Source organism: Microtus pennsylvanicus, chromosome 3, assembly GCF_037038515.1.
Source record: "Microtus pennsylvanicus isolate mMicPen1 chromosome 3, mMicPen1.hap1, whole genome shotgun sequence".
Classification (NCBI taxonomy): Eukaryota; Metazoa; Chordata; class Mammalia; order Rodentia; family Cricetidae; genus Microtus; species Microtus pennsylvanicus.
Genome location: NC_134581.1, coordinates 58,321,682 through 58,346,237, shown reverse-complemented (window position 1 = coordinate 58,346,237; position 24,556 = coordinate 58,321,682). Strand labels below are relative to the sequence as shown.

Genomic DNA, 24,556 nt, shown 5'->3' with positions numbered 1-24,556 from the left:
GGGTCTGGGGCAAGAGGATGGCAAGAGTAAGACCCGAATGGATCACAGAGTGCGTTCCATTAGTGATACTTAGGTTTATTAAAAGGTAAAAGGAGCCCAGATGTAGCTCAATGGCAGTTCTTGCCTCGCATGCACAGAACCCTGGGATCAATTATAGTACTATGCAAGACCAGGTGTGTCTGTAGTTCCAGCATTGGGAGGCTGAGGCAGGAGTATCAGGAGTTCAAGGAGGCAGAGGGAGGAGAGCGGGGGTAGGACAGATGCACACAATCGGGGTGATCTAAGTGAACTGATAGAGAAGTGGGAAATGACGTTGACATCCCAGCTGGACAGTATTTTTATTGTTGTTTTGTTTTTTGGCTTTTTGAGAAAGGGTTTCTCTGTAGCATTGGAGCCTGTCCTGGAACTAGCTGTTGTAGACCGGGCTGGCCTTGAACTCACAGAGATCCTCTAGCCTCTGCCTCCCAAGTGCTGGGATTAAAAGTGTGCACCGCCACCGCCAGGCAAGCTGGCCAGTATTCTGTTCACACCAGCCCTAGGCAGGATCTTGCCATCCCAGAATGTCTTGTTATCCTTTTAGGGCTTATACCTTGAATGATCTGAACTTTGAAATGCCTTTGTTAATGTACCTTGTCAGCTGTGGCTGGGTGTGTTGGAGGGAGTGGACTGTGACCACATCTGTATCTAGCAGCCATCCTTCCAGGCAAGACTAACTACTTTTAAGTTAGTCTTTCTCTGTCTGGATGGAAATTTCACCCATTTTGGTAACCACTAGCCTACCCTGAACTAACGAACTTCCTTCCTTCCTTCCTTCCTTCCTTCCTTCCTTCCTTCCTTCCTTCCTTCCTTCCTTCCTCCTCCCCCCCCTCCCTCCCTCCCTCCCTCCCTTCCTTCCTGTCTTCCTTCCTTCTTTTGAGACCAGGTTTTTCTGTGTCGCCTTGGCTGTCCCATAGTCTAGCCCGATCTTGAACTCAGAGATGCCTGCCTGCCTCTGCCTACTGAGTGCTGGGATTAAAGGTGTGCGCCACCAAACTCGCATCTACCCTGGGGTTACAGTGGATCTCTGGATTCTGTGTACACCTGTCCCGCCTTTACACCCATGGGTGGAGGCCCAGGTGCTCTGGGGTCAACGGGGTAGTACTCTCTACTGCCGTTAGTACACGTGTTGATGCAGGTTCCTAATGCCCCTTGCACGGGTGTCCGTGGGGAGAAAACTTGACCAGTTTAGCCCAAGGGACAGGATGAATCCCCTGCACCACTGGACTTTATTCAGAGAGCTTGAAAGGGGCTTCTGGCTCCAGAGGGGCTTCTTGGTGTTAGTGGTGTTTCGTAATATTGTGCTGCTGTCCTGTTTTGAGCTTTTAAGAGGAAGCCACTTGGCACCACAGTGAGGGAAAGCAATATCTTTTAAATCTTGTTTTCTTTGCTTGTTGCTGTTCTATGCCTGTGTGCCAGGTGCCTTATTTAAACTTCAGAAGTGCTACAGAGTAGTTAAGGTTGTTCCCATGTAACAAGTGAGGGGATGTGGTTAAAAAGCCTTGCAGAAAGTACTTGATCAAGGTCAAGGCTACTGAGGAGCTGTCCTGGGTGCACAGCCTGGCCAGTGGGGGGGGGGGGCTGTGCATGCAACCTAGAACCTTAACTTTAACCTGCGCCTTCCAGTCACTCAGGCGCTAACCTGCAAGTCCTCTGACCTATTTAACCTCCCCCTAACCCCCATTTTCCTCCCCTCTTGTCTCACTGAGAGCTTGTGTTCCTGTTCTGGAGCTCTCAGTCCTCCTCCCAGCCTCCTGAGTGCCAAGACTGCAGGCATGCCTCAGGCTGTGCCCAGGGTCTTAGGGAAGGTCCTTTCCCTTTGTGGCCCTGACATACTTTATACAGTTAGTTTATGCCCACAACTGAGATACAATACCCAGAGATTTTTCCTACGGCCTGGAAAGTAGGAAGAGATACACCGCTTTCCAATAAAAGTAGGTTAAAATGTAATTAGGGGTCCAGGGCCTGCCTCTGCCAAGAGGAGCAGGGACTGGCATCCTCTTCAGCAAGAGCAGCGTAGCACCCTTGTGAATGGGCACGGCAGCTGTGTGCACAGAGCACCTCCCTACCCTGTTGTGCTAAGCCCTCTCCTGGGATAAGCGGAGGCTTACTTGACCCTTACTGAGCATCTAGGGTGAGTTTTGGGTGGTGCTCGTTGCTAGGTACTTGGTAAACATTACCTTCTGGATCTATTAGCACACCCCAAGGTGTAGGCTGGGCCACTTGCTTTTTGAGATAGGGAGACTGGCCCAGAGCGGTCAGGTTGGCAGACTGGGCCTCGCTTTTATGTTTCAATGGCCTCCTTGCATACCTCTCCCAGACTAGACACCCTTGGGTCAGGGGTCAAGGACACCGTTGTTGCTGTAGCCCCACTCAGTAGTCTCTACTGAGTGAGTTTTAGGCATTTGTGGGATGGACTGAGGTTAAGTAACCTTTCCAGACAGGTGTGCAGTGATGAGACCCTTAGATTTTTAGGACTTTGGACTGTGACCCTGTAATCAGGGTGGGCTCTGATTTAAGCACTTATCACTAAGCCAGGTGGATACAAAATGACAGGCACCAGTTTATTTGTATTCCATGATTATTACAGCTCTGATCAGAAGCCACTCAAATATCCACGAAGAAGGGCCTGGGGAAGAACAGTGGCCATCCACAGGACAGGGAACCATCTGGCTACAAAGAAAAAGGGTTGGTGGTGGTCTAGGATGGTAGCTCAGTGGTAGAGCATTTGCTTGGCATGCATGAGGCCTCCTGTTCAATCTACGGCGCTGCCAGGGAGGCTGCTGGGTGGGGTTTTGTTACTGAAACACAGTAGAGCTCACGCTGGCCTCATGATTCTCTGCCTCAGGCCCCCGAATGCTCAGGTGACAGGAATGTGTTACCATGCCCAGCCAAGGCAGATGGTGAGCTCGATGAGAAAAAGCAAGACAAAAGTCAGTGTTATAGGCTAGTTTGGGGGTAAAGGAGAGAAAAATGATTCCAGAATTTACCCATGAAATCTAGACACGCCCTGGATATAGATAGGTGGAGTAGTTACTGGGCTAACAGAGGGTGGTGATGGGAGGGGTCACTGAATTATCTTATTGTCTGATTCTGAAACCAGGAGGATTAATGTATTACTAGATGATGATGATGATGATGATGATGATGAACACCTGGAAAACGGGCAACAACAAAGAGTGGTTTGGGGGCCAGATATTCTATTGTAGATCATACAGCTTCTTTTTGGTTTTTGTTTTTTGAGACAGGGCTTCTCCGTGTAGCTTTGCCTGTCCTTGAACTAGCTCTTGTAGACCAGGCTCAGGAACTCAAAGAAATCTGCCTGCCTCTTCCTCCCAAGTGCTGGGATTAAAGGCGTGCACCACCACCGCCTGGCTGATAATGTAGCTTCTTATGTCCTGATGGGAACACCTTGGCTGATCCTTCCATGATTCTCAGGAAGTTTGAGTAAGGCTGCCATGGCACATAGCAAGGAGCCTCCTTCAGAGTGTCCTTTGTCTCTATCCCCCAACACACCACCATGGTGTAACTCAGTTGGTTCTTCTCCCAACTGAGTGACGTGAAGGATACAGTGAATGCTGTTCCAGAGCATTCTAGCTGCCATATAGTGGGAAAGTAAAAACCACAGGATGTTTTCCCAGGTTGTTTTTAATGCCTTTTTGATCAGCAAACATTTACTGAGGGGGCTAATCACAAGGAGGAGTAGGGGACTCGGTGTAGAGCGCCTCCTCTCTTCTAAGGTGCAGCATCTTGCTTGGTAAGGAACATGCTTGTGAAATGGATTGTAGTAATGCCAAGCACAGCATGGCTTCCCGGGTGCCTTCCCACCTAGCGTCTGGCCTGGTTCTGTGATTCCTGTGGGGTATAGATTCTTCCTCCCATTGTCATAGTGAACACACTGAGTTCATGAAGTTCTGGCCTGGGGATGTAGCTCAGTTTGTAGCCTGCCTGAAACCTTGGAGTCATTCTCCAGCACAACTTCAAACGGGTACACACCTGAGCTCCTAGAACTTGGGTGGTAGAGGTAGGAGGATCGGAAGTTGAAGATCATCTTCAATTGCCATAGAGAGTTTATGACTAGCTGGGCTACACGAGACCCTGTCTCAAAAACAGCAAACAAAAAATGTCTCAGTTCTTAAGTGGAAAAGCCCGGAGCCAAACCAGACTACGTCTCGTTGTCCCTATGCTAATAATCATAGCGGCATTCCATAGGCTATCTCCCACTAATACCAGAAAACATGGCCATTCGCGGCCCACAGTAAAGTCCCTTCGCTCATATGCCGTGGAGCAACCGTGGAGGTCACAGGACAGCTTGTCTGGGTCAGTTCCCTCCTTTACCATGTGGGGGTCCCGGGAATGAACTCAGTTCATCAGGTTAAGTACCTTTTACCCACCGAGCTATCTCACCAGGCCTCCCTTCACAAATGCTCTTACAGCTTCCCAGCTGCCCAGCGGAGCCAAACACGCTTCCCACTGAGAGTCCCGGCCGTGGCTGCTCCTTCCACTGTTAAGGGCCCTGATTACATACCGTGGGGTTCAAGTCTGTACAGAAAACACACCTTGGATAGATTTTTTTTAGCTGCTCTCAACACCGTCCCTTGCCACTCTTGCTTGTCTCTTTCTGTTTGAGCTGCCCTTGTAAATACAGGTGTACGCAATCACTGGCTTAGTACCTGGTCTTCGCCTCACCCCCCCAAGGCGAACACGTAGGAGAGCAGGCACCACATGGGTTTTCTGCTGTGCCAACCTTACCACCTCACACGCTGCCTGGCATACTGTAGCCACTCATTAAAGACTACCGAACGAGTGACTGGGCCTGTGGTCTAAGCAGGTAGCCCTCCTTCAGAGGAAAGGCAAGGCAGTGGTTTTAGAAGTGAAAAGGCCCTCGGCACCTGCTTCGCAGAACTTCAGGATACAGTGCCCGTCCTTCTGATAGGAGTTCGGCACAGACTGTGTGCGGAGCTCTTCACGGATGGCTGCTTAGCATCCTTTGATTGTTGGGGGTTTCCAGCCTTCCAGCCTCGGCATCCCTGCTTCCTTCAACTGTCCAGCGCCCTGGTTTTCAGATACCTTCCCATCCTAATTGCCTTCTTCCTTCCAGCCTACTCTTGAGGTTCTAGAATTTAAGGTTTGGTCTTTTGGTGCAGCTGGAGTTGGGACGTTACCACCAATGAACCATGATTTTTTTTTTTAAGGTTTTCTTAGATTTTTTTTTTGTGCTCAAACATGGGCGTCATGGTGTGCACGTGGCGGTCAGAGGACGACTTGCAAGTGTTGGTTCCTCCACCTGTGGGCTTCAAATATCAAACTCGGGTCATCAGGCTTGGTGGCTGAGGTCCCCCTCCTCCCAAATCCTTGGTACTAGAGCTTGAACATAAGGTGTGCTAGTACATGCTAGGCAAGCACTGCACTAGTGAGCCACGCGTCCCGCCCATGCCCATTCCTGCGCCCGAATAACTTTGTCAGTGTGGGCTGCTGTGCCGGGGTGGGTGGTGGAGCTGGTGCTCCCCAGGAACTGACCTCCTGAGTCTTATCAACTACCTCCAGCCTGTCTCCACCTATCTTATCCACCTATCTCTAGCCCCTCCTTGACTCTCAAAGAGTCCCGGGTTGTAACATTTTAGGTTCTTTATTTTGTTTTTTGTTTTGTTTTGTTTTTTTTTTTTTCGAATTTTAAGATTAAAGCAAATGTAGATCTGTGAACAACAGTTTTTTGTTTGGTTGGTTAGTTTTTGAAACAGGGTTTCTTTGTATAGCCCTGGCTATCCTAGAACTCATTCTGTAGATCAGGCTGTCCACGAATTTACAGATGTCCGCCTGCCTCTGCCTCCCAAGTGCTGGGATTGAATGTGTGTACCACCACTGCCCTGGCTCTGTGTTCTATTAAAATAATTAAGTATAGGTCAGGTTCCACCAGCAAGACCAGGGGAAGAGAATGGTACTCTTGACGCTAAACCAAACCTGCATTGCCTGGTTTGGCTTAGCTGCCCCTTCCTCCACCTCCCTCCCGCTTTGCCCCCACTTCTCTCCCTCCTCTTTTCCGCTCGCTCCCCCTCTTCTCTGCCAGGGTTTTTACCATAAGTATTTGATTTGTCCACTTAGGCGAGTTGAGTGCATCCTGTAAGGCTGAAGGAGAAACAGTTGATTGGTTCCCTTCTTATTAACTGGTGAGGTTCTTCTGCGTGGTTGGTCTCCACGTCATTCATTCCCTACTGGAGCCTAAATGCCAGGGCTTTAGCACTAGGGCCCTGCTCCGCTCCTGTGATTGAGGAGGCTGCCAGGTCTGAAAGAGGTGACAGGAAGGAAGCCAGGGCAAGGCTTCTTCTCTTAGGCTGTTTGGCATCTCATGCATTTCCATGCCAGTTAAAGTATCTAAGGCCTGGCTGGGGGCCTCCCCGCCTAGAGGAGGGCTAGGTTGGATCTGTGGGTATTTCCCTTCCCATCCCTCTTATTTGCCTCCTGTTTCCTCTTGCTTCAAGGAGGTCCCCCTGGACGGAACTGTCTTTGCCTCTGAGCCTCAGGCTGAGAGAAGAGAAATCCAAGGTTTTCTTCACTGGCTGACACTGATCTTCACACATACCACAGGGTGGTTTCAAACTCATTGGGCAGCTGAGGCCAGTGATAGCCTTGACCTCTGATTCTCCACATCTACTGCCAATGCTAGGGCTAGAGGCATTTCACCCGGTATGGCTTATTCGGTGCTAGGGATCAAACCCAAGTTTTATGCAATGCTACCGCCTGAGCTACAAGTCCACCCCTGAAACATTTGTTTGTTTTGTTTAAAGGTCAACTGGAAATGGGGTAGATCTCCTCGCTAAGGCTTCTGTGCCCTGGCCTCTGAGTCTGAATGGCTTCATGCCTTTTGAGATGAGTCATGACAGGGTCATGATGGGCAGAATCACTAAATTGCCAGGGAAACTGGGGAAATGACCTTATTTGTGTTGTGCAGTCAGCATCTCCAGGTAGAAGCCCTTAGGTAGGATGCCGAGGGCCTTCCTCAGCACCCACCCTTGGGTCCACTAGAGGTCCCAGCATCACTATTTCAGCAGCTAGTCACTGGCATCCTTCAGCTGGTACAGTTGGTCTGCCCATGGGTCCTAGTGGGATGTTTTGCCTCAGACATTGGGGAAGGGAGTAGTCATCTAGAAACGTCTCAAGAATGATCGCCCAGTACGCTTAAACCTTTTTCCGGCCTGCGTGGCTTGTTCCCATGTGAGCGCTCAGTGAGTATGAACTGGACAGGCTCTTGGGAAGGGTAGGGGAGGTAGAATTCCTGTGATATGCAATGCCAAGTGGTGTCACCATGTTTTGCTGTAGAGGAGAAGGGCAGACACAGTTGTCTTGGAAAGAGAGGTGAGGTTGGGGACCTGGGAATCCTGCTCTGGGTTTGAACTTGGTCTCCATGGCCATAAAAGACTTTGGGGGGAATAATGAGCCACGGTGTAACATCACTGTATCTGCCCCAATCCAACCCTCCTGAACCCAGCTTTTCTATTGCATGGGAAACAGTGCTGTGGCTCTTTAATAAGAACTTATCATCCACCATGGATTTTATCAGGAATCCGAGTGTTGGTGAGTGGAAGTGGCTCGTGCCCATTCCCCTTACCTTAAGAGGGGCATAGGTGAGATGACGGACAGGCTCCCATGTTTAGAGCCCCACACCCTGGGCCTCTGGGGGCTGTTTTTGTAATCTTGGTGTGTTGAAAGAGTCTAGCTGATGTGTTTCTCCGTTTTAGTTTTTTTTTTTTTTTTTTTTTTTTTTTTTTTTTTTTTTTTTTGGTTTTTCGAGACAGGGTTTCTCTGGTTTTGGAGCCTGCCCTGGAACTAGCTCTTGTAGACCAGGCTGGTCTTGAACTCACAAAGATCCACCTGCCTCTGCCTCCCAAGTGCTGGGATTAAAGGCGTGCGCCACCACCGCCTGGCTCCGTTTTAGTTTTTATCTAGAATAATGAACAGTCTTGCATCTTTGCATGCTGAACCTGAGCTCTTCTGTCCCTGAGGTCTCATGCCTCCTTTAGGATGCCCTGTCAGAATTTAGATGTAGAGGGAAAGAATACCAGGCCTTCAAAGTTCGGACCAGAAGGGCTTCATCTTTCTCTATTCATGCCCAACTACCCAGTGTGTAGTCTGAAGGATGGGGCAGAAGCTCAGAATGGGCAGCAACTTCTATGAGGGCACACAACAAGTTCAGAGACACAGCAGGGGCAGAAGCCAAGTCAAGAGGCTGCCTGTAGCTTCCCTGCATACTCGTTGAGTGCTTCTTGACTAGCCCTTCTTTTTCTGGTTGCCTGGACTAGTGCTCTCTTCCTATATTCCAGACCACACAGAAAGACAGGAAGGTAATTCAGAGAATGCAGCCTGCTAGGTTTGGTCATCACCTCTGACTTTCTGTACCTCTCTCCACCCCATCTTTCTTTCACCGCGGTACCCTCCCCCAAACCAAAGTCAGACCCCTAATTCCTTCTTCCCTTCAGACCCCACAGCAGCCCTCTAGGCTGTTTCAGGTTTCTCTGGTAACTTTCTGTTACCTGAAAGTCAGTCACGACAAGGGCAGGGCCAGGCAGCCAGGAAGGAAGGTTTGGTTGAGATGGAAAGCAGGAACGATGCTTTAAGAGAAAAAATAAAAGGGGCTGGAGAAATGGCAATGGCTCAACAGTTAAGAGCGCTTGCTGCTCTTGTAGACTCCCAGGGTTCGGTTCCCAGAACCCACAAGTGGCTCACCAGTTTCAGAATATCCAACGACCTCTTCTGGCCCCAACGGGCACGGGGCGCGCACACACACAGTATGCAAGCAAAACACATTTAAAAAAAAAATCTTAAACAAAGATAAGAGGAATGCAAAGGCGCAGTATCCGGGCTGGGGCAGAAGGTAGACATCCTCTTGAACAAGCCTGGCCTTGCACCAGGGCCTCCAGGTACCACCACCAAGCCCTTTCCACTGAGAGGAAGCGTCCCCAGCACCGACTCCGGCGGGAAGTGGAGGCCCAAGTCATCCTACTGCGCGCGGGGTGGGGGGTGAGGAGGGAGCAAGTCACGGGGCTGGCGGGCTGGTGCGGTCGGGCCCGCCCAGCCTGCTGAACCTATGAGCCGGCGCGATCTCCCTCGGCCCGCCCTTCCACCTCCCAGTAATGAGGATGGCGTCACCGCTACCCGCGCCACGTGCTCCCCCGCTGCCTGCCGAGCTGCTTTGTATGCAGCAGCAAAAATCCAAGGCCCCCCCGAGAGGCTTTCAATTCTTAGGGAGGTTTTGTTTGTTTTTAAAGCGGGGAAGGACCTTTCCCCTAGCTACGACTACGCACGATCTTGAGAGGCGTGGAGACCCCAAGCCCAGGCTGCCACCGAGGCTGCAGGGAACTCCAGCCTCGGGAGCTTGGTGGATAGGCCGTGGGTGCCTTTACTTTCTGCGGGGCAGTGATTCTGACGTAGGTCAGGTGTCCATGCATGGTGTGGCAGAAAAGAAAAAATTGCCCAGCCCAGAGTTCCTTGCGTTCTCTGCCCAGCTCTGCACCTGGGTCCTCCGCTAAAACAAGGACTCTTTAAACCGCTCAACAATCGATCTCTCTCGCCCACCTCCCCCGACTGTGAGCCCATAATAAGAGGGCTGAAGAGATGGCTCAGCAGTTGAGAGCACTTGCTGCTCTTATGGAGGGCCTGGATTCTGTTCTCAGCACTCATGGTACCCTGTAGCTCCTCCAGGAGGCCGTTTGCCCTCCGCAGGCTCCGCTGCACCTGCGGTATTCACTCCCAGAAACATATAAATAAGAAATAAGGTTCAAAAAATTAATAGATGAAATCCTAAGTGTGCTGTTTGTTTTCAGTGTGTGTGCTTATACACCCACAAGAGCACGCTTTGAATCAAGTGCGTTTTGTTTTGCTTTTTAGATTTATTTGTATAAAGTGTGTGTGTGTGTGTGTGTGTGTGTGTGTGTGTGTGTGTGTGTGTACACATATACAGGTGCCTGGGGAGACTAGCCCCCAAAATGTATACCTTGCAGTGATTGTGAGCAGAAAGCCAGTGAGTGGCCCCTGGGCCCTACGATCCTGTAGCTTCACAAATATCCGACTTCTTCTCCAGAGCGGTGTCCCTCCCTCGTGGAACCTGACTGAGTTTTGTAGGTTTTACCGCGCTGCTTAGTAAACAGAGTTTACCGTTAAAACAAACGCAGGCATACTTCTATTATCTCTGTCTAAACCTCGCTGACTCATGCGATCTGGCCTTCTAGCTAGAAACGGGATCTGCAACAGGGGATGGCCCATTTAAAAGCTGACCTAGTTAAAACCCAGGAGCACCACAAAACACAGGGTCAATTTGATTTGAGTCTTCTCTTCTGTTCGAAGCCTGGAACTTGGAGCCTAAATTGGTCAGTGTTAGGTTGGGAGCCCCTAACAGTCAGGGACTGATAAAGTTGAAACGAAAGCTACATATATTTACCCAATTATTTCTCAGTAAAGGAAAGGAAAAGCATGACTGGAGGTTGGCATAGAAAACCAGGCAAAACAAGATGTAGAGATCGAGCATAGAGGGTGTGTTTGGGGCACTCTGTGCCTCTCTGGATTAGTACGGAAGGCTTGGGATGTTGAGCTAAGAGTCCCCATGGCAGCCGGCTCGGAGGACAGGAACAGGTTGGGTGGGTGCCTTTGTTTCCATACTGGTGGTTTCAATGTGGATACTACACATGTGTGGATACCATAGCAGAACCAGCTGCAGCCACAGGTAAAAGGGATAGGGGGTGGTGAGGTTCTGGGCTAGGACATTAATTGTTTAATCCAGCCCTAGGTGGTTGGCACTAAACTAGAACCCCGGGGAGGTGAGAGGCCAGATCAGCCATTCTCAGCCTTCCTAACTCTGTGACTCCTTAACACCGTTCCTCATGTTATAGTGACCCCCAACCATAAAGTTATTTTGTTGCTACTTCATAATTGTAGTTTTGCTACTATTGTGAATTGTAATGTAAATATCAGTGTTTTCCAATGGTTTTAGGAGACCCGTGTGAAAGGGCCCTTCATCCCCTAAGGGGTCTTGACCCAGAGGTTGAGAACCACTGGTCTAGATTGGAGAATTTGGAGTAGAGCCAGGTCTGTCTGACTACAGAGCCTGCCTTCTGCCCGCCCTCTCTGAGTTGCCACAGAAGTCCGGAAGTAAAGAGCAGCTCTCAAAGTATCCTTCCTCCTGGGTCGTTATTTTTTGGAAGGCTGTTGCAGATCCAAGCTGTCCAATCAGAGCCACGCACAGACTTGGCTGTCATTATCTTTGAGTTTTATGACGTTTTGTTTTAAGACAGAATTTCACATAACTTAGGCTGATCTCAGAATCACTGTGTGGCTGAGGATGATGTTGAACCCGTAATCCTCCTGTCTCCGTCCAGTTTATGTAGTATTGGGGCCCAAATGCAGGATTTAGCATATGCTAGGCAAGTACTCTTATCAGCTTTGCCCTCTCAGTGAGTTTGGAACGAGGGACCCACCTTTTCATTTTGCACTGGGCTGTACTTAGAACACCATTCCTGACTGAGACAGCATCTCCCCTTGTCTTTCTGGGTGTCTCCTGTCTGCCCTCAGCAGCCTGTCTTATCTACTAGGGAGTACGTTTGAAGAATACTGAGTCCCTAACTCATCCTCCTACTTGGAACTCTGGGATAGGTCTGTCATCTCCCAGCATGCCACCCACCACTGCTCTTTCTGGCAGACTCCTCCCCTACCCCCCATCTGGGTTCACCACGGCTTCTGTGTCCCTTCAGCCAACAATGTGGCAGGAGTCGAGGGAGAACCGGAGGCCTGTATGTGAGTGAGTGCTGGACCAGTTTGGTAGGGTAGTGGCAGATGAGCTCCCAGGGCTGGGGCCTGACTGGCATAGGCAGCCAGAGCGGCTGAATGTAAGGCAGAGCTCATGCCGCCCTGGTTTCCACCGGTTACAGCACACCGTTTATGCTCCGTGTGTCGGGGCTGTTTGGCCCCCTCTCTTTTGCTACTCCCATTATTTATATTGTGCCTGGCCCAATAAGGGGGGCATTTGCTAAGCGGTGCTGTGGTGTGCATTCCCGCTAGGCTGATTATGGGGAAGGACAGTCTCTGACCTCTAGGAGGATCAGATGCTTAATACACGATTAAATGATTCATGCAGCAACTGCCTCTGAGCTCAGAGCCTAGCCTGGGTGCTCAGTGCCAGTTACAAGGATGGCTTCCTGGGAGGGGGGGACTTGAACTAGATTTGGGTGCAAGAGCAGGTGATGGGGGGGGAGGCTTCTAGGTCACATTTAGAAACTTGAACATTTTCCCAGACGTTAACGAGCTGAGAGCATTTTTGAGGCTGGAGTGTGTACTTTATAGGTTAAACAGATGTCACCGTCCCTTTTCTAAGGCGGTAGGCGCTTGGACTCCACAGAACAGAGATGGTATCACTGAGCCCAGATTAGGGGTCTCGTATCCAGGGTGAGGTCTGTTACCAATAGACCAGGCTATCACCTAACCACATCCTCCGCTGAGGTCACAGCCTTCTAATGTGAAGTAGCGTGGTGGCAGTGACCGGGGCCACAGTGTTGGAGATGTAGAAGAAAGGTCACATCTGAGAAATAAATGTGTAAAGACAGCTTTGTGGCTTTGAAACAAACAAGTTCTTGAGCCGAGTGAGTGTTAGTGTTTATCATGAAATTTGGCTCCCACTGGTGAGAACGATGGCAAAACCAACTGGGGGGGGGCACAACAAGTTGTGTTTTGTTTTATTTTATTTTGTTTTTTTAAGAGCAGGGGAGCAAGGGCAGGCTGACTTCTGGAGAATCTGGTGCCTCCCCGCTGCCAGCAGGATGTGAGTGTGCCAATCTCCTCCTGGGTGTGACCTCTGGGGGAATGGAGATTGCCTCCTGCCTGGGTCTGGAAGTCCCTGTATACGCGGAGTAATAATTCTGGTCGCAGGGCTACTGAGAGCAACCAACTGCTTCGGGATGTTTTAAAAAACGGCTGGTGGAACTGGGAGGGCATCTAAACCCGAAGTACAAATTTCCAGTTTAATTTTAACTTGTAGCTCGTGCACACTCGGGACTTGGCAAGGGAAGTGGGCCTTTATTTTATTTATTTATTTATTTATTTTTTTAAAGCGCAGCACACCCTGAATACAAAAGGGATTTTCTCCTCACATGGAAGGGCTAGCGAAGAGGCTGCCAAGTATGGAGGAAGTGGGTTGGAAATGATAGCAGCTGCGGGGTGGGTCCCCTTGCTCGCAGGTCTTAGAGAGAGCAGGGGGACAGCTAGGTGATTCACACAGGGGACTGTGGCTGCACCTTTTTTTTGTCCCGTTTGACCCACTTCTCAGGCAGCTCACCTGCCTATCTCACTGTGAGCCTGTGTGGCCTGGGCTTCTGCAGAATACTGAAACCCTAGGGTCTATATCCTGGCCCCCCATCTTACCTCCTGAACTGTGCAGGGCACCCCTCCCTCCCTGTCGGAAAGGAGGTGCCTCGGACCGACTACCTGAGAGTTTCCCAGATGGAGTGGAAGCAGCCCTACTCCTTGGGGGACCCCACACCCTACCAGGGGGGAGCAGTGGGGAGGAGTACTCAGCCATCTGAGCCATGGCCAGGTTGAGCTCCGCACCTTGGGGGCTGAGGGGGTAAAAGTGGTGCCCACCCAGCTGGTGAGACAGGAAAGGGCTGAAGGGAAGCCTTAGCCATGGGAGCCTGTGGAGTGTATCTGGGCAGCCATGTGCCCTAAACCTCGGAATGTCAGAGATGCTTCAGGGGAACACTACACTGAGCTGTCAACACTGGCTGTGTTGGTTCGACAGACACCTGCTGTGACCGTCCTGAATTTCAGAAGGGTTTCTTTTTCTTTTCTTTTTTTTTTTTTGTTTTGAGACGGCATCTCGTGCAGATCAGGCTGGCCTCAGACTTGACTGTGTAGCTGATCATGACTTTGAATGCACCTGGTTTGTGGGGTGCTGGGAATCAAATCCAAGGTTTCATACATGCTAGGCAGGCGCTACCAACTGAGCCACACCTCCAACCCAAGACAGGTGTTCTTGGTGTGGCTGTTAGTAGAGAGAATCCCCCTCCAGGGCGTAACTGGAATGTTGAAATGAAATTGTGCAAAATGCTTAAAATATGTCTGTTGTGGGGGAGGGTGGAGTTGGCTTTTTTTTTTTTTTTTTTTTGGTTTTTCGAGACAGGGTTTCTCTGTGGCTTTGGAGCCGAGTGCTGGGATTAAAGGCGTGCGCCACCACCGCCCGGCTTTGGCTTTTTTTTTTTGCTTTTTTTTTTTAAACAGTAGCTGTGATGACTTGCATAGTGTCCCTGAAAGGAGGGGCCCACAGTTTGGGTGTGGTGCTGGGAGGTGGGGACTGGCCTGGTCGTCTGTTGAAGTGCTGGGCAGCCTGCCCCTAACATCAGGAGCTGGAGAGGCACTGTGCTCCCCAGGATAGAGACAGCTTCCTGAGGAATTCCCTTGACTGTCCGGCATCACCTCTCCATCCCAGGCCATCTTAGGCTTGGCTAATGGCATGAAGAAGAGAGGCCTTTGGCTGCTCTAGGCAAACCACGTCACGTCTGCAATCTTTGCTGGGATCTGCCTCTGGAAGGAGGGATTCCCAGAAAAATCAGTTAAGGAAGAAGACTGGGCCTCCGGATCCAGCATTTATTACTCGTGTCCCTCTGCCCGCAGCCACTCTCCCCCCATCTGTTTGCTCCCGGCAGCCTGGCTTCCTCTCTCTGCAGTTTTCTTACCTTAGAGTGGAGGGCCACCTGGCTTTACCCTTAGGTACTCTAACCAGTGAGTGGCCTGACCTGGACGGATGGCCTTTTGGACTTCCTCTGCTCTCAGATCCATCAAGAAGATGGAGCCTGGCCAGGGCTCCGAAGCTTCAGAGAGGAAGGTGGTGTTCCTGGCTTTTTTTTCCCTTCAGATGGAACTCTGAATCCCTGCTATGCTGTCCTGCATGGAACACTCCGCTGTGCCTTCATCCACAGGGAAGAAGGAAGGCAGGGCTCTTCAGGGCCCACGACCCATTGTGCCTGCCCCCTTGCCTTAGCCTGGAGTGGACTCTGTTCCCTGCAGAGTGCCCAAATACAAGGGCTCGTGGAAGATCAGAGCAAGCCGTTCTAGCTGTAGTAAACACTAGGCGAGGTCGTCTTCTTACTTAGAGAGCCGCGGTCATGGACCAGGACTGGCTCGTGGGCTGTTTATCCAGGGGAAGGAAAAGCTCAGAGGACAGTGGTGGCCCCGTGGGCCGTGTGGGCCTGTGGGGAAGTCCCAAGTTGGAGGGTACAGTATACCGAGTATTCTTGATGTTTCCCGGAGGCCACTGGGTAGAAGCTGGCTCTGAGGCAGTGTCCTGGTGTGCAAGGACACGCTGAGACAAGTGCTGTCAGGAGGGGTCGTCTTCTCTTTTCAGATTCCTTTTGGCCAGGCCTAGTGCCACAAATCACTAGACGAGCTAAGAGGATTACAAACTCAAGGCCTTTTTTAAGTTATATACAAAGGGAATTCAGGTTAGAGTCTGTGTTAAAATATAAAAGGATAGGAAAAAGTTAAAATAAAGGGAGAAGGTGCGCGCCTAGCATATGTGAGGGTCGAGGCTCAATCGTCAGTTCCACACCATGGTAAAGGTTCCGTCTATCCCCAGTGTGCTGGTTTCCCCAAGTGCCTGGCTTGCCCTGGGAGACCTTGGCTACCTGCTAGCTCCTTGGGCGGTTTGTGGCTGTACCTGAGACCCACTGGCTTTCCTCTGACCTCTCACCCATCTGATGTGTTCACTGGAGCCAGCAGCTGCCCCTTGGAACCTCCTCATCAGAGTGAGGCCAAAAACAAAGGACCCCCCCCACCCCTTCAGACAGGGAGTGGATGAGGACCTAGGGGCTCACAAGGGCACCTCCTTTAGTTGGCCATGGGACCTTGCTGGCCCTCATGCTTCTGTGTGGGCCATCTTAAGGAGTACAGGTTTCCTCATCTCCATCTAGTAGGCAGGGACTGAAGAACACATCCCTGAGCCATGTGGTTCAGTAAGTATGTCTTGCCTGTCTGTACACTTGATTAAATAACACCACGTATTCAGGACCACACGAGGCTCGTGGTTCTGCGCCTGGACAGCACCAAACATTTCCTTTCTGGTGGGAATTTCTCCGGGACAGTGTTGTCTAGGCACGAGAACTTAGAACGGGGTTCTCGCCTATGCTGCCCCTATTGGGGGGGGGAGTTGGGGGACCTGATCGCAGTGATAAGTGCCAGGCCTCAGTGCACAGGCTCAGACTGAAGGAAGGAGTGAAAGCAAGTGTGTGTTCTGTGCAAGCCGTGAGCATTTGGCGGGGAGAGGACGGTGGGGGCTGAGCATGGGAAGTGAGCACCCTGCCTCCAGCGGGTGATCCGGCCTAGGCAGGGATGCTAGATGCCACCTGCACTGCCGCTAGCACTGTGGCTGGTGCCTGTGGGGAGTGGTGACCGATTTTCATTGTATGCTGGGGTTGAAGAGTGTGTGGCAGGATGTTGTTTTACACACACACACACACACACACACACACACACACACACCAGCCTCAGTGTCTGCAAAGCCTACTGATTGTCCTCTCTGAAGTGGTTCCCTGTGCTAGAGATGCGCTTCCTTATTCAGCATCCTTCTGTCCGGGTCCTGCTGATGGCAGAAGGACCAGGCTGCTCATCCTTTGCTCCGAGGCAGCTCTGATCCCGGCAGGCAAGCCGGAAGATGTGACCCTGGGGTGGGGGTCTGGGGGCTGCTTCTCTGACCCTTCCTCATCTCCACTCAAACCCTCCCTCCCTTTCCAGGTGAAAGAACTCGTCCTGGACAACTGTCGGTCAATTGAAGGCAAAATCAAAGGCCTCACAGATGAGTTTGAAGAACTGGAATTCTTAAGTACAATCAACGTAGGCCTCACTTCCATTGCGAACTTACCAAAGTTAAACAAACTCAAGAAGGTAAACAGCTCGTGCCTGGGAGCCAGGAGCCTGGGGGTGGGGGGTGCTCTGTGCTGGGGAGCGTAATTAAGAGCAAGGCCAGGTGCGTGCTCCAACTCGCCAGCACATCCCCTGGAGATGATTCCTCCCGGCTGTCTGGGGAGTTAGGAGGCTTGGGGCCCCAGCCTTACGTGTTAAAAGCTTCTTCCCCCCTCTACCTCTACAGCTTGAACTAAGCGATAACAGAATCTCAGGGGACCTGGAGGTATTGGCAGAAAAATGTCCGAACCTTAAGCATCTAAATTTAAGTGGCAACAAAATAAAAGACCTCAGCACAATAGAGCCGCTGGTAAGTCCCTTGGGGTCCTCCCCTTTCCTTTGGGGCAGTGGGCTTGGTGTGGGCGGCTTTCGTGTTTGTCTTTTGAGCTTACTCACTCCCTTGTCCCCATTTCTTTGACTCTTGTTCTGTACTGTGAGCTAAGGTGGGGACAACTGTTTCTGCTGAGTCCATGGAGACTTCGGGGCTTTGACCCAGGTCATCTGGCCAGAATGGGCACCCAGTGTGGGGCAGAGAATGGACCCTGGTCTGGGAGGTTCCCTTCAGCCTGGGTTCACAGTCCTCACTGCCTTGCCACCCTTTGAGGAGAGGGGAGCCATCCAGATCTAACGGTGCAGGATTCCGGGAGCGTGAGGCTGTGCCGGGTGGGAGCCTGGTGCAGGCCTTCCTATGCAGATGTGGAGGTGACCAAGACCTCTCAGACATGACGGGTGACACTTCTTGTTTTTCCTTTATTCGTTTTTCCAGTTAGAAGTGAGACCTTTTGGCCTCACTTTTGACAATTCTCTATGACCAAGGCCTGAGGTGCAGCATTCTTTAACTTTTTTTCCCCCAAGAAACCACCTGAAGATGTGACACAAAGAATCCTTTGGAAATAGAGAAAAGTAGCCCAGACAGCAAGCTTGCCTGTTGAATACACACAGCGCCAGGCCCTGTGGACTTGAGGAAGGCCCCGGGACACTGCAGAAGTGACTGGTCCAATAGCAATGGCCCTCCCTTTGGGTTCTTGTTTCAAGGTCCTTGTCCATAAGGCACCTCTCGGTCTCTGGACATCTCAGGTCACACTGGCCATCAGGTGGCGATGACAAGCTCGGACTTTACCTTTCTGTCCGTGTCTTGGGGTCACCTAATAAAACATACTCACCGACTACAGAAAGTTCTTTCCCAGTCTCCCACTAACCCCCTAGGAGAGGGCAGAGTCCTGAGGTCATCATTTTGTTATGAAAAGGAGCATCTTGGAAGTTCTGAATCAGCTGTGCTGGGAGTGTGTATAGGGCCGAGTCTGAACTCTTCATGAAGCAGTGTGGCAGGGTCACCCAGTCACCCTTGGAGAGCACATCCACACATCTTCCCACGTCCCTGCATGCAGCGTCCCACACTGGTTATTGATAAGATGTCCTCTGTCCTCCCAGGACTGGAACCTGTGTTGGGGTGGGGGGTGCTGGGGCCCCTCCGCTAAGAATCACCTGGGTCTACATACAAAAATGGCAGAGAATCAACTGTGACCCTGAAGGGTCTGCTCTCTGTAGTTTGACCTGGTCTCCATGGCAACAGAAACTTCTTGGGGAAGGAGTCCTTGATGAATGAGGTGTGGGGGTCAGGATCCAGCTGCCTGGCTTCCTAACTGTGTCTCCTTATTTCCTGGGCCTCATTTTTCCCAACTAGCCAACCAGATAACAGATAACATGGGCAGGACTGGTCTGAGCTGATACAAAGTATCATATTGAGTGCTCCCGACAGACTGGTCCTCCATGGCTTCTGTTCCTGTCCTCATCGACAGTATGGTTAGCAGACAGAGTGCAGGCCGGGCCTCTCATTCTTCAGCTGTGCCGCACACTGATAATTAGCTCTGCCTTGCAGGGGTTGGAGGATAAATTGACCTAATGCATGGAGAGCTGTGTGCCCGCGATGATTAGATGCAAGAGCTAGTTCATGTTGTCGTTTCCATTCCCTTTGGACTTCCTGTCGCAGGGGTGGGTGCACCAAAGCTCTCAGCTCATGTACCAGACGGGTCCAGGGTTGACTTCAAGGCAGTCACAATTCGGCAAAAGCTCAATAAAGAGTTAACTTTGGGTGAGGCTGTTCAAACCCTCAAGCCCAGCTTATTTTGTTCACTGAGGTCTAGGCAAGTGCAGAGCTAAGGTGAACACGCGGGGGCGCGCGCGCGCACAGTCTCACGCACGCGCGTACATACGCACGCACGCACACGCACGAGCATACCTGGCTTCCTTCTCGCTGTAATTCCAGCCTGTCCATGCTGCCTCTTCCTAAGGTGTTTCCCCCTCCCCACCCACTTCCCACAATTATTACCCTCACCGTTGACCCCCTTTCTTCCCTTGCAGAAGAAGTTAGAGAATCTCAAGAGCCTAGACCTGTTTAACTGTGAGGTGACCAACCTGAATGACTACCGAGAAAACGTGTTCAAGCTCCTGCCCCAGGTCACGTACCTCGATGGCTACGACAGAGACAACAAGGAGGCCCCTGACTCTGATGTTGAGGGCTACGTGGAGGATGACGACGAGGAAGATGAGGATGGTGGGTGACAGTGGGAACCCAGGGCAACAGTGGCTCAGATGACCAGCCACCTGCCTCCTCTTTTCGAAGCCCTTGAACTTCATCTCCCCAGTCCCTAACTGGTCTTTTTGGTTGTCTTCTGAAAGACATCTTGAGACATGCTAGGTGTTAATGGTCACCCTTTCAAATCTGGTATTTTTTCAAGTCCCCCAGGGAAGGTCACTATATGTATCTCTCCAGTGTGACACCAGACTTGGGAGGAAAAGAGGCCAATAGAGGGTGGCCTGAGGACTTTCCTCATCTGGTAGACCAGTTTTCTGCTGGAGAGGTTGTGGCGCCCCCTGGTGGTTGCATGCAGGACCGCAGGCCAACATTGGCCTGCTCAGGGGCCCCAGATTGGGAAGTTGGGGGCTATAGGCAATTCAGACCCCTTGGGGAGGAAGGAGAGGCTAAGGGCCCCTCTTCCTAATTCCTTCTCGTGGTCCTCTGCAGCTTTCCTTTATGTCTTTACAGCTTAAACAAAGCTAAGAGCCAAGATAGTGCCCAGTCAATGCAAACATAAGATTTGGTTTTTTCTTGTTGGTCTGGGGTCTTCTGTGAGATATTCAGATATTCTCTTGGCCTTGGTGAAGGTTCTTTCCCCAAAGGTTATAAGTGTCTCCCTGTTGGGGGGCATGGTATGGTGCTGTGGTGTATGGCGAGGGCTTGTGCTACAGTGCTAGGTCCGGCCTCTGCCCTGTTCCCCCACTACACGGGTCACGCGTGGCCTTGAACAAGTCATTTCTCTTCAGAGGGATGAGTTATGGTGACTTGGCCTCTCTGCTTCCCTGGGCCCAGGACTTCTTGTTCAGTCCCCAGTGTCTCTGGCCTTAACCCACACATAGGCTCTTCCACACATGTGATTTGGAGAAAGGCTCGTAGCATGTTTTGGTGTGTTTCATCGTGTGATCACGTCTGTGCGGGCGAGCCGTTGGACTCTGGGCAGACATGGGCCACCCGTCACCTTAGTTTCTGTTGTGTTCTTGTTACCCATCCCCCACAGAGGAGGAATACGATGAGTATGCCCAGCTAGTGGAAGATGAGGAGGAAGAGGATGAGGAGGAAGAAGGGGAGGAAGAGGACGTGAGTGGAGAAGAGGAGGTAAGGAGACGGGGTGGGCACCTGTGTAATCCCCCTGAGCCTCTCCAGGCCCCTCTGTTATTGGTCGCGACAACCCAGGGAAGGAAAGGAGTCCCTTTCCACGATTTTTCCTGTATAGAATTTGAGTGCACAGACATCCAAAGTTCTGGGGAAGCTGGTTTCAGAGTAGGGGCGAGTGCTGGAAGCAAGGGCCCAGCATGCTTTGGGGAGGCCAGGAACAACATTTGGGAGTCAGTTCTCTTCTTTCCCAGTGTGACTTCTAGAGGTTAAACTCAGGTCGTCAGGCTTGGCAGCAAGCACCCTTCCTTTGCTGCTCCATCTTGCCAGTCCCTGCTTAATGAGTCCCAGCCCCACCCTGTGCTGGCTGTGTGTCTTTGGACAGGTCGCTTGGCGTTTCTGAGTCTCCTCGTGTCTGTGGAGTAGGAATCTTCTCACCTTTCTCACTGGGTTATTGAGAGTAAAGTACCATATTGACGGGAGGTGGCCGCTATGAGTCCTCACTGTCTGCACTGCTCTCCTCCTTGTTTTAGCTGTGCTGGGTTTTGAGCTTGGATGTTCAGGGTCTCCCGGTGGCCGAATCATTTTTCATGAGTTCTTTGCTAAATCTGTTCTTGCTGCTTAAGACTGGTATACTGGGAAAGAGAGCACGTGGCTAGGTGGCTCCGGGCATGTGTGTGCGTGCATGCACATGTACACACACACACACATACATGCATGCACGCAGTACACGCACCACAGTCCCTCATCCTCTCCTAGTTTCCTGCCTCCTTGCTTGAGAGTCCACCTGCCACACACGCCGCCTGAGCAGGTTTCCCGGCCTGCCCACCCCAGGCCTCAGGATGGTGCATGGCAGCGGAAAAGCATGCTCCCGACTGTTGTACAGTTTCTCTTTCTTCTGGGTCCAGGTTGCCAGGCCCGCCTTTAAGGGATACTTGGGGCAGGGAATGTCTTTCCCTGAGGACAGGGTAGTTAGACGTACTGGCTGGATTGTCAATTGTACTGTTCTTGCCTGTCATAAGAGCCCCGTGTGTGGATTTTGTTTTGTTTTTCTGTAATCTCGTTGACCCTCTGCCCATTTCCAGTTACCAGTGAAGAAACACTTAAATACATACGCACACAGTCTTATTGAGGCCGAGATCTATTCAAAAGCAAATTTACTTCAACAGTTCTTAGAAACCATGGGCAGCTGCCTGTCAGAACCTGGGGCTTCAGGTATGGAGAGGCTGCCTTGGAACCATGGGAAGTACCCAGAGCCAGGGCCCTGGGTGGGGAGGATGAAGTCACAAAGCTTGACTGAGTCCAAAGCAAGTCGGAAGTGAAGTCCTAGGGGCCTTGAGTCTCCCCCCACCCCACCCCCACCCCTAGCTGCCTGGACTTGACAGAGGGGAGTGGCCGGGAGAGCTGGGCTTGCCCACTTGATTCTGGCTTTACTGAAACCAGAGTCTTCCTTTGAAGCCAAAACCATATTGAGGACAGACGCAAGAAAGGACAGCCTAGTTTCAGTGACAGGCCACTGCCTGGGGAGCCCGTTCTCCTGTGAGCATGCACATTGGCAAGCTGCCTGAGTTCTGGGGACTTCACATCTGGAGTCCCTAACGTGGGGCAGTCCACAGCAACTCTGCAAAGCCCCAAGGTGGTTTGCCAGCATCTTACATCTCTGGGCACGTGTTGGAAGCCTTCTGCCTCATGGTTCCTTGATACACAACAGTAAGAAGCCCTACTGTGTGTTTGCCCTGAGCTACAGGCATTATTGTGAGCTCTGAGGTAGGAGATAAGGCATTTCTGGGCAGGGGCATTTATCCCCCCTCCTTTTTTTTTTAAAAAAAACAACAACTCATGTTCGTGTTCGGGTGTGGTATATGTTTATGTGTGTGCACACAGTGTGTGGAGGCCAGAAGTTATGCCAGGTGTCTTTCTTAACCACTCTCCACCTTATTTTGAGCCAGGGTCTCTCACTGAACCTGGTGCTCATTGATTTGGCTAGACTGTCTGCCAGTGAAGCACAGGGGTCCACCTCTCTGTCTCCAAGGTGGGGCTGCACAGCTGTGCTGCTGGGCCCAGCTTTTACGTAGGTGCTGGGATTGAACATAGTCCTCAGACTTGCTCCCACTGAGCCCCCCTTAACCCAGTGGGGGCACGGCTGATATCCTGCTTCTGTCTTTGCCCCTAGGAGGATGAAGAAGGCTACAATGATGGGGAAGTGGATGATGAGGAAGACGAAGAAGATGCTGGTGGTATGTCCGCCTGTTTTGCTATCTGACGCTAGCACTGATTTGCTTTAAGGCTTTAAGGACCTGGCGATAGGCGGGGGTGCACATTCAAGGGTCCGGACACTTTCATGCCTTGTTTCATAGATGGCCCTGCTTCCTAGATGTGCAGCTCCTAGGTTCCCAGTCGGGGCAGGGCAGACTGAAAGATGGCTGCCTGGTAACCGTCTCTTTTCCTTGCTATTCCAGAAGAAGAAAGGAGTCAGAAGCGAAAACGAGAACCCGAAGATGAGGGCGAAGAGGATGACTAAGGGGAATGAACCTATTTGGGGAGATTCCTGTTGTGATTTGACTGTTTTTACCCATATCCCCTCCCCCTCCTATTCCTGCCCCCCGAAACTTATTTTTTTCTGATTGTAGCGTTGATGTGGGAATGAGAGGGGAAAAGTGTACTGGGGGTTACGGGGGGTGGGGGGTGGGGGAGGAATAAAGTACTATTTTTACTGCCACTCTTCATTTTCCCCCCTCCTTTTTCCTTGTGTCTGGTTTTGTCCCCGTAAATGCAATAGCTTAGTACGCACCAAGCAAGTGTTCGTTCTTACTCTCTGGAGAAGGTGGCTTTGAGGTCTCTTCACAGTTTTTTGGTATGTTCCACATCCCCAGAGTTGTTGGGAGACTGTGGCTGGCCTCCACCAGGTGACTCACGGCCCCTGTCTTCAGTAACTCTGATCTGGTTCATGCGGTCTCTGCTGGAGGCACCCAGCACCCGGGTTTGTAAATAGCTACCTAAAGGCGTATTTTGGCACTGGTTTGGGGACATTCCCCCTCTCTCACCCCTTTTCCCCCTTCGCAGATGGCAGTGGGCTTTGCTTTTGCAAAGAGAACTTGTGTTACTCTGAAGCCATGATCCCGAGAGCCAAAAAAAAAGGCAGGCTTAGGAGATACGAGCAAAATGGGCTTGGTAATCATGAAAATCGGCGAACCTTCATATTTCAACTTCTTTAAAAAAAAAAATAACCTGTCCTATCTTGTTCTGTAAAATATTAGAGCAGTTTGTTTTGCAGAAATAACAGGAGGACTCAATTCAGGAGCTCCAGCTTAGAAATTTTTTTTACAAATCTAAGCTCTGGGGGCCCACTGCATGTCCACTGGGGTTTTGTTTTGTTTTGTTTTCCTTCTTGCATACATCGGAGCACGGAAAAGGAATGCAAAATTGTATTTTCTTACCTAGTGGGACTCTGAAGTGACCGCAGGTTCCTCCTAGCGAATGCTGTTTGCTTTCACCGTCCCCTTCTGGATTGCTTTAGAAGTGACGACTTGCTGTTCCCTGCTCTGTCTCTGTACAAAGAACATCTGCAACCCATTTTTCTCCCACCCTTGAGAAGAGCCAAACTTTGAGTTTTATGTCTGTTTGTCATTGATAAATTTCAATAAATCTTTTTTATACAATTTTTTGGGGGATGGCTTCTTTTGAGTCCTTACAAGCCACTGATCGTCCTAGAGCAACCACTGGCCCAGGAGGGAAGTCTTGTTAATGCCACCTGCTGAAACAGCTTTTCTTACAGAGTATGTAACCTTACACCAAGGTTGGAGACTTTTTGTTTGCAAAGCAAGGCTGGGTGGGATTTGTATTCCTTGAAGGCTGCGTTAAAAAAAAGAAAGAAAAAAGGCAAAAAAGGAGGGAAAAAGGGGATGCAAGACCTACTTA

At 50.9% G+C, this 24,556-nt stretch overlaps 1 protein-coding gene and 1 long non-coding RNA gene across 4 annotated transcripts in view; one reads left to right on the top strand and one right to left on the bottom strand.

Moving 5' to 3' along the window:
• Anp32a (acidic nuclear phosphoprotein 32 family member A) overlaps positions 1-24,297 on the top strand; it is a 38,617-nt gene extending 14,320 nt beyond the window's left edge. For both annotated transcript variants that reach the window (XM_075965581.1, XM_075965580.1), the window contains exons 2-7: positions 16,801-16,950; positions 17,156-17,278; positions 19,330-19,522; positions 20,544-20,641; positions 22,812-22,875; positions 23,098-24,297. In XM_075965581.1, coding sequence (XP_075821696.1) covers positions 16,801-16,950; positions 17,156-17,278; positions 19,330-19,522; positions 20,544-20,641; positions 22,812-22,875; positions 23,098-23,159 — 690 coding nt within the window. In that variant the 3' untranslated portion in view covers positions 23,160-24,297. The remainder of the gene's footprint in view (positions 1-16,800; positions 16,951-17,155; positions 17,279-19,329; positions 19,523-20,543; positions 20,642-22,811; positions 22,876-23,097) is intronic.
• Positions 2,577-9,027, bottom strand: LOC142845950 (uncharacterized). 2 transcript variants are annotated; one of them, XR_012910003.1, is made up of 4 exons: positions 8,758-9,027; positions 8,565-8,642; positions 6,113-6,319; positions 2,577-5,330 (listed from the first exon to the last, which is right to left on the bottom strand). It is a non-coding gene; the product is annotated as an uncharacterized LOC142845950 (long non-coding RNA). The 2 variants fall into 2 exon arrangements; XR_012910002.1 differs by having other exon boundaries at positions 3,673-5,330; positions 6,113-6,162.
• Positions 24,298-24,556: the final 259 nt, after the last annotated feature.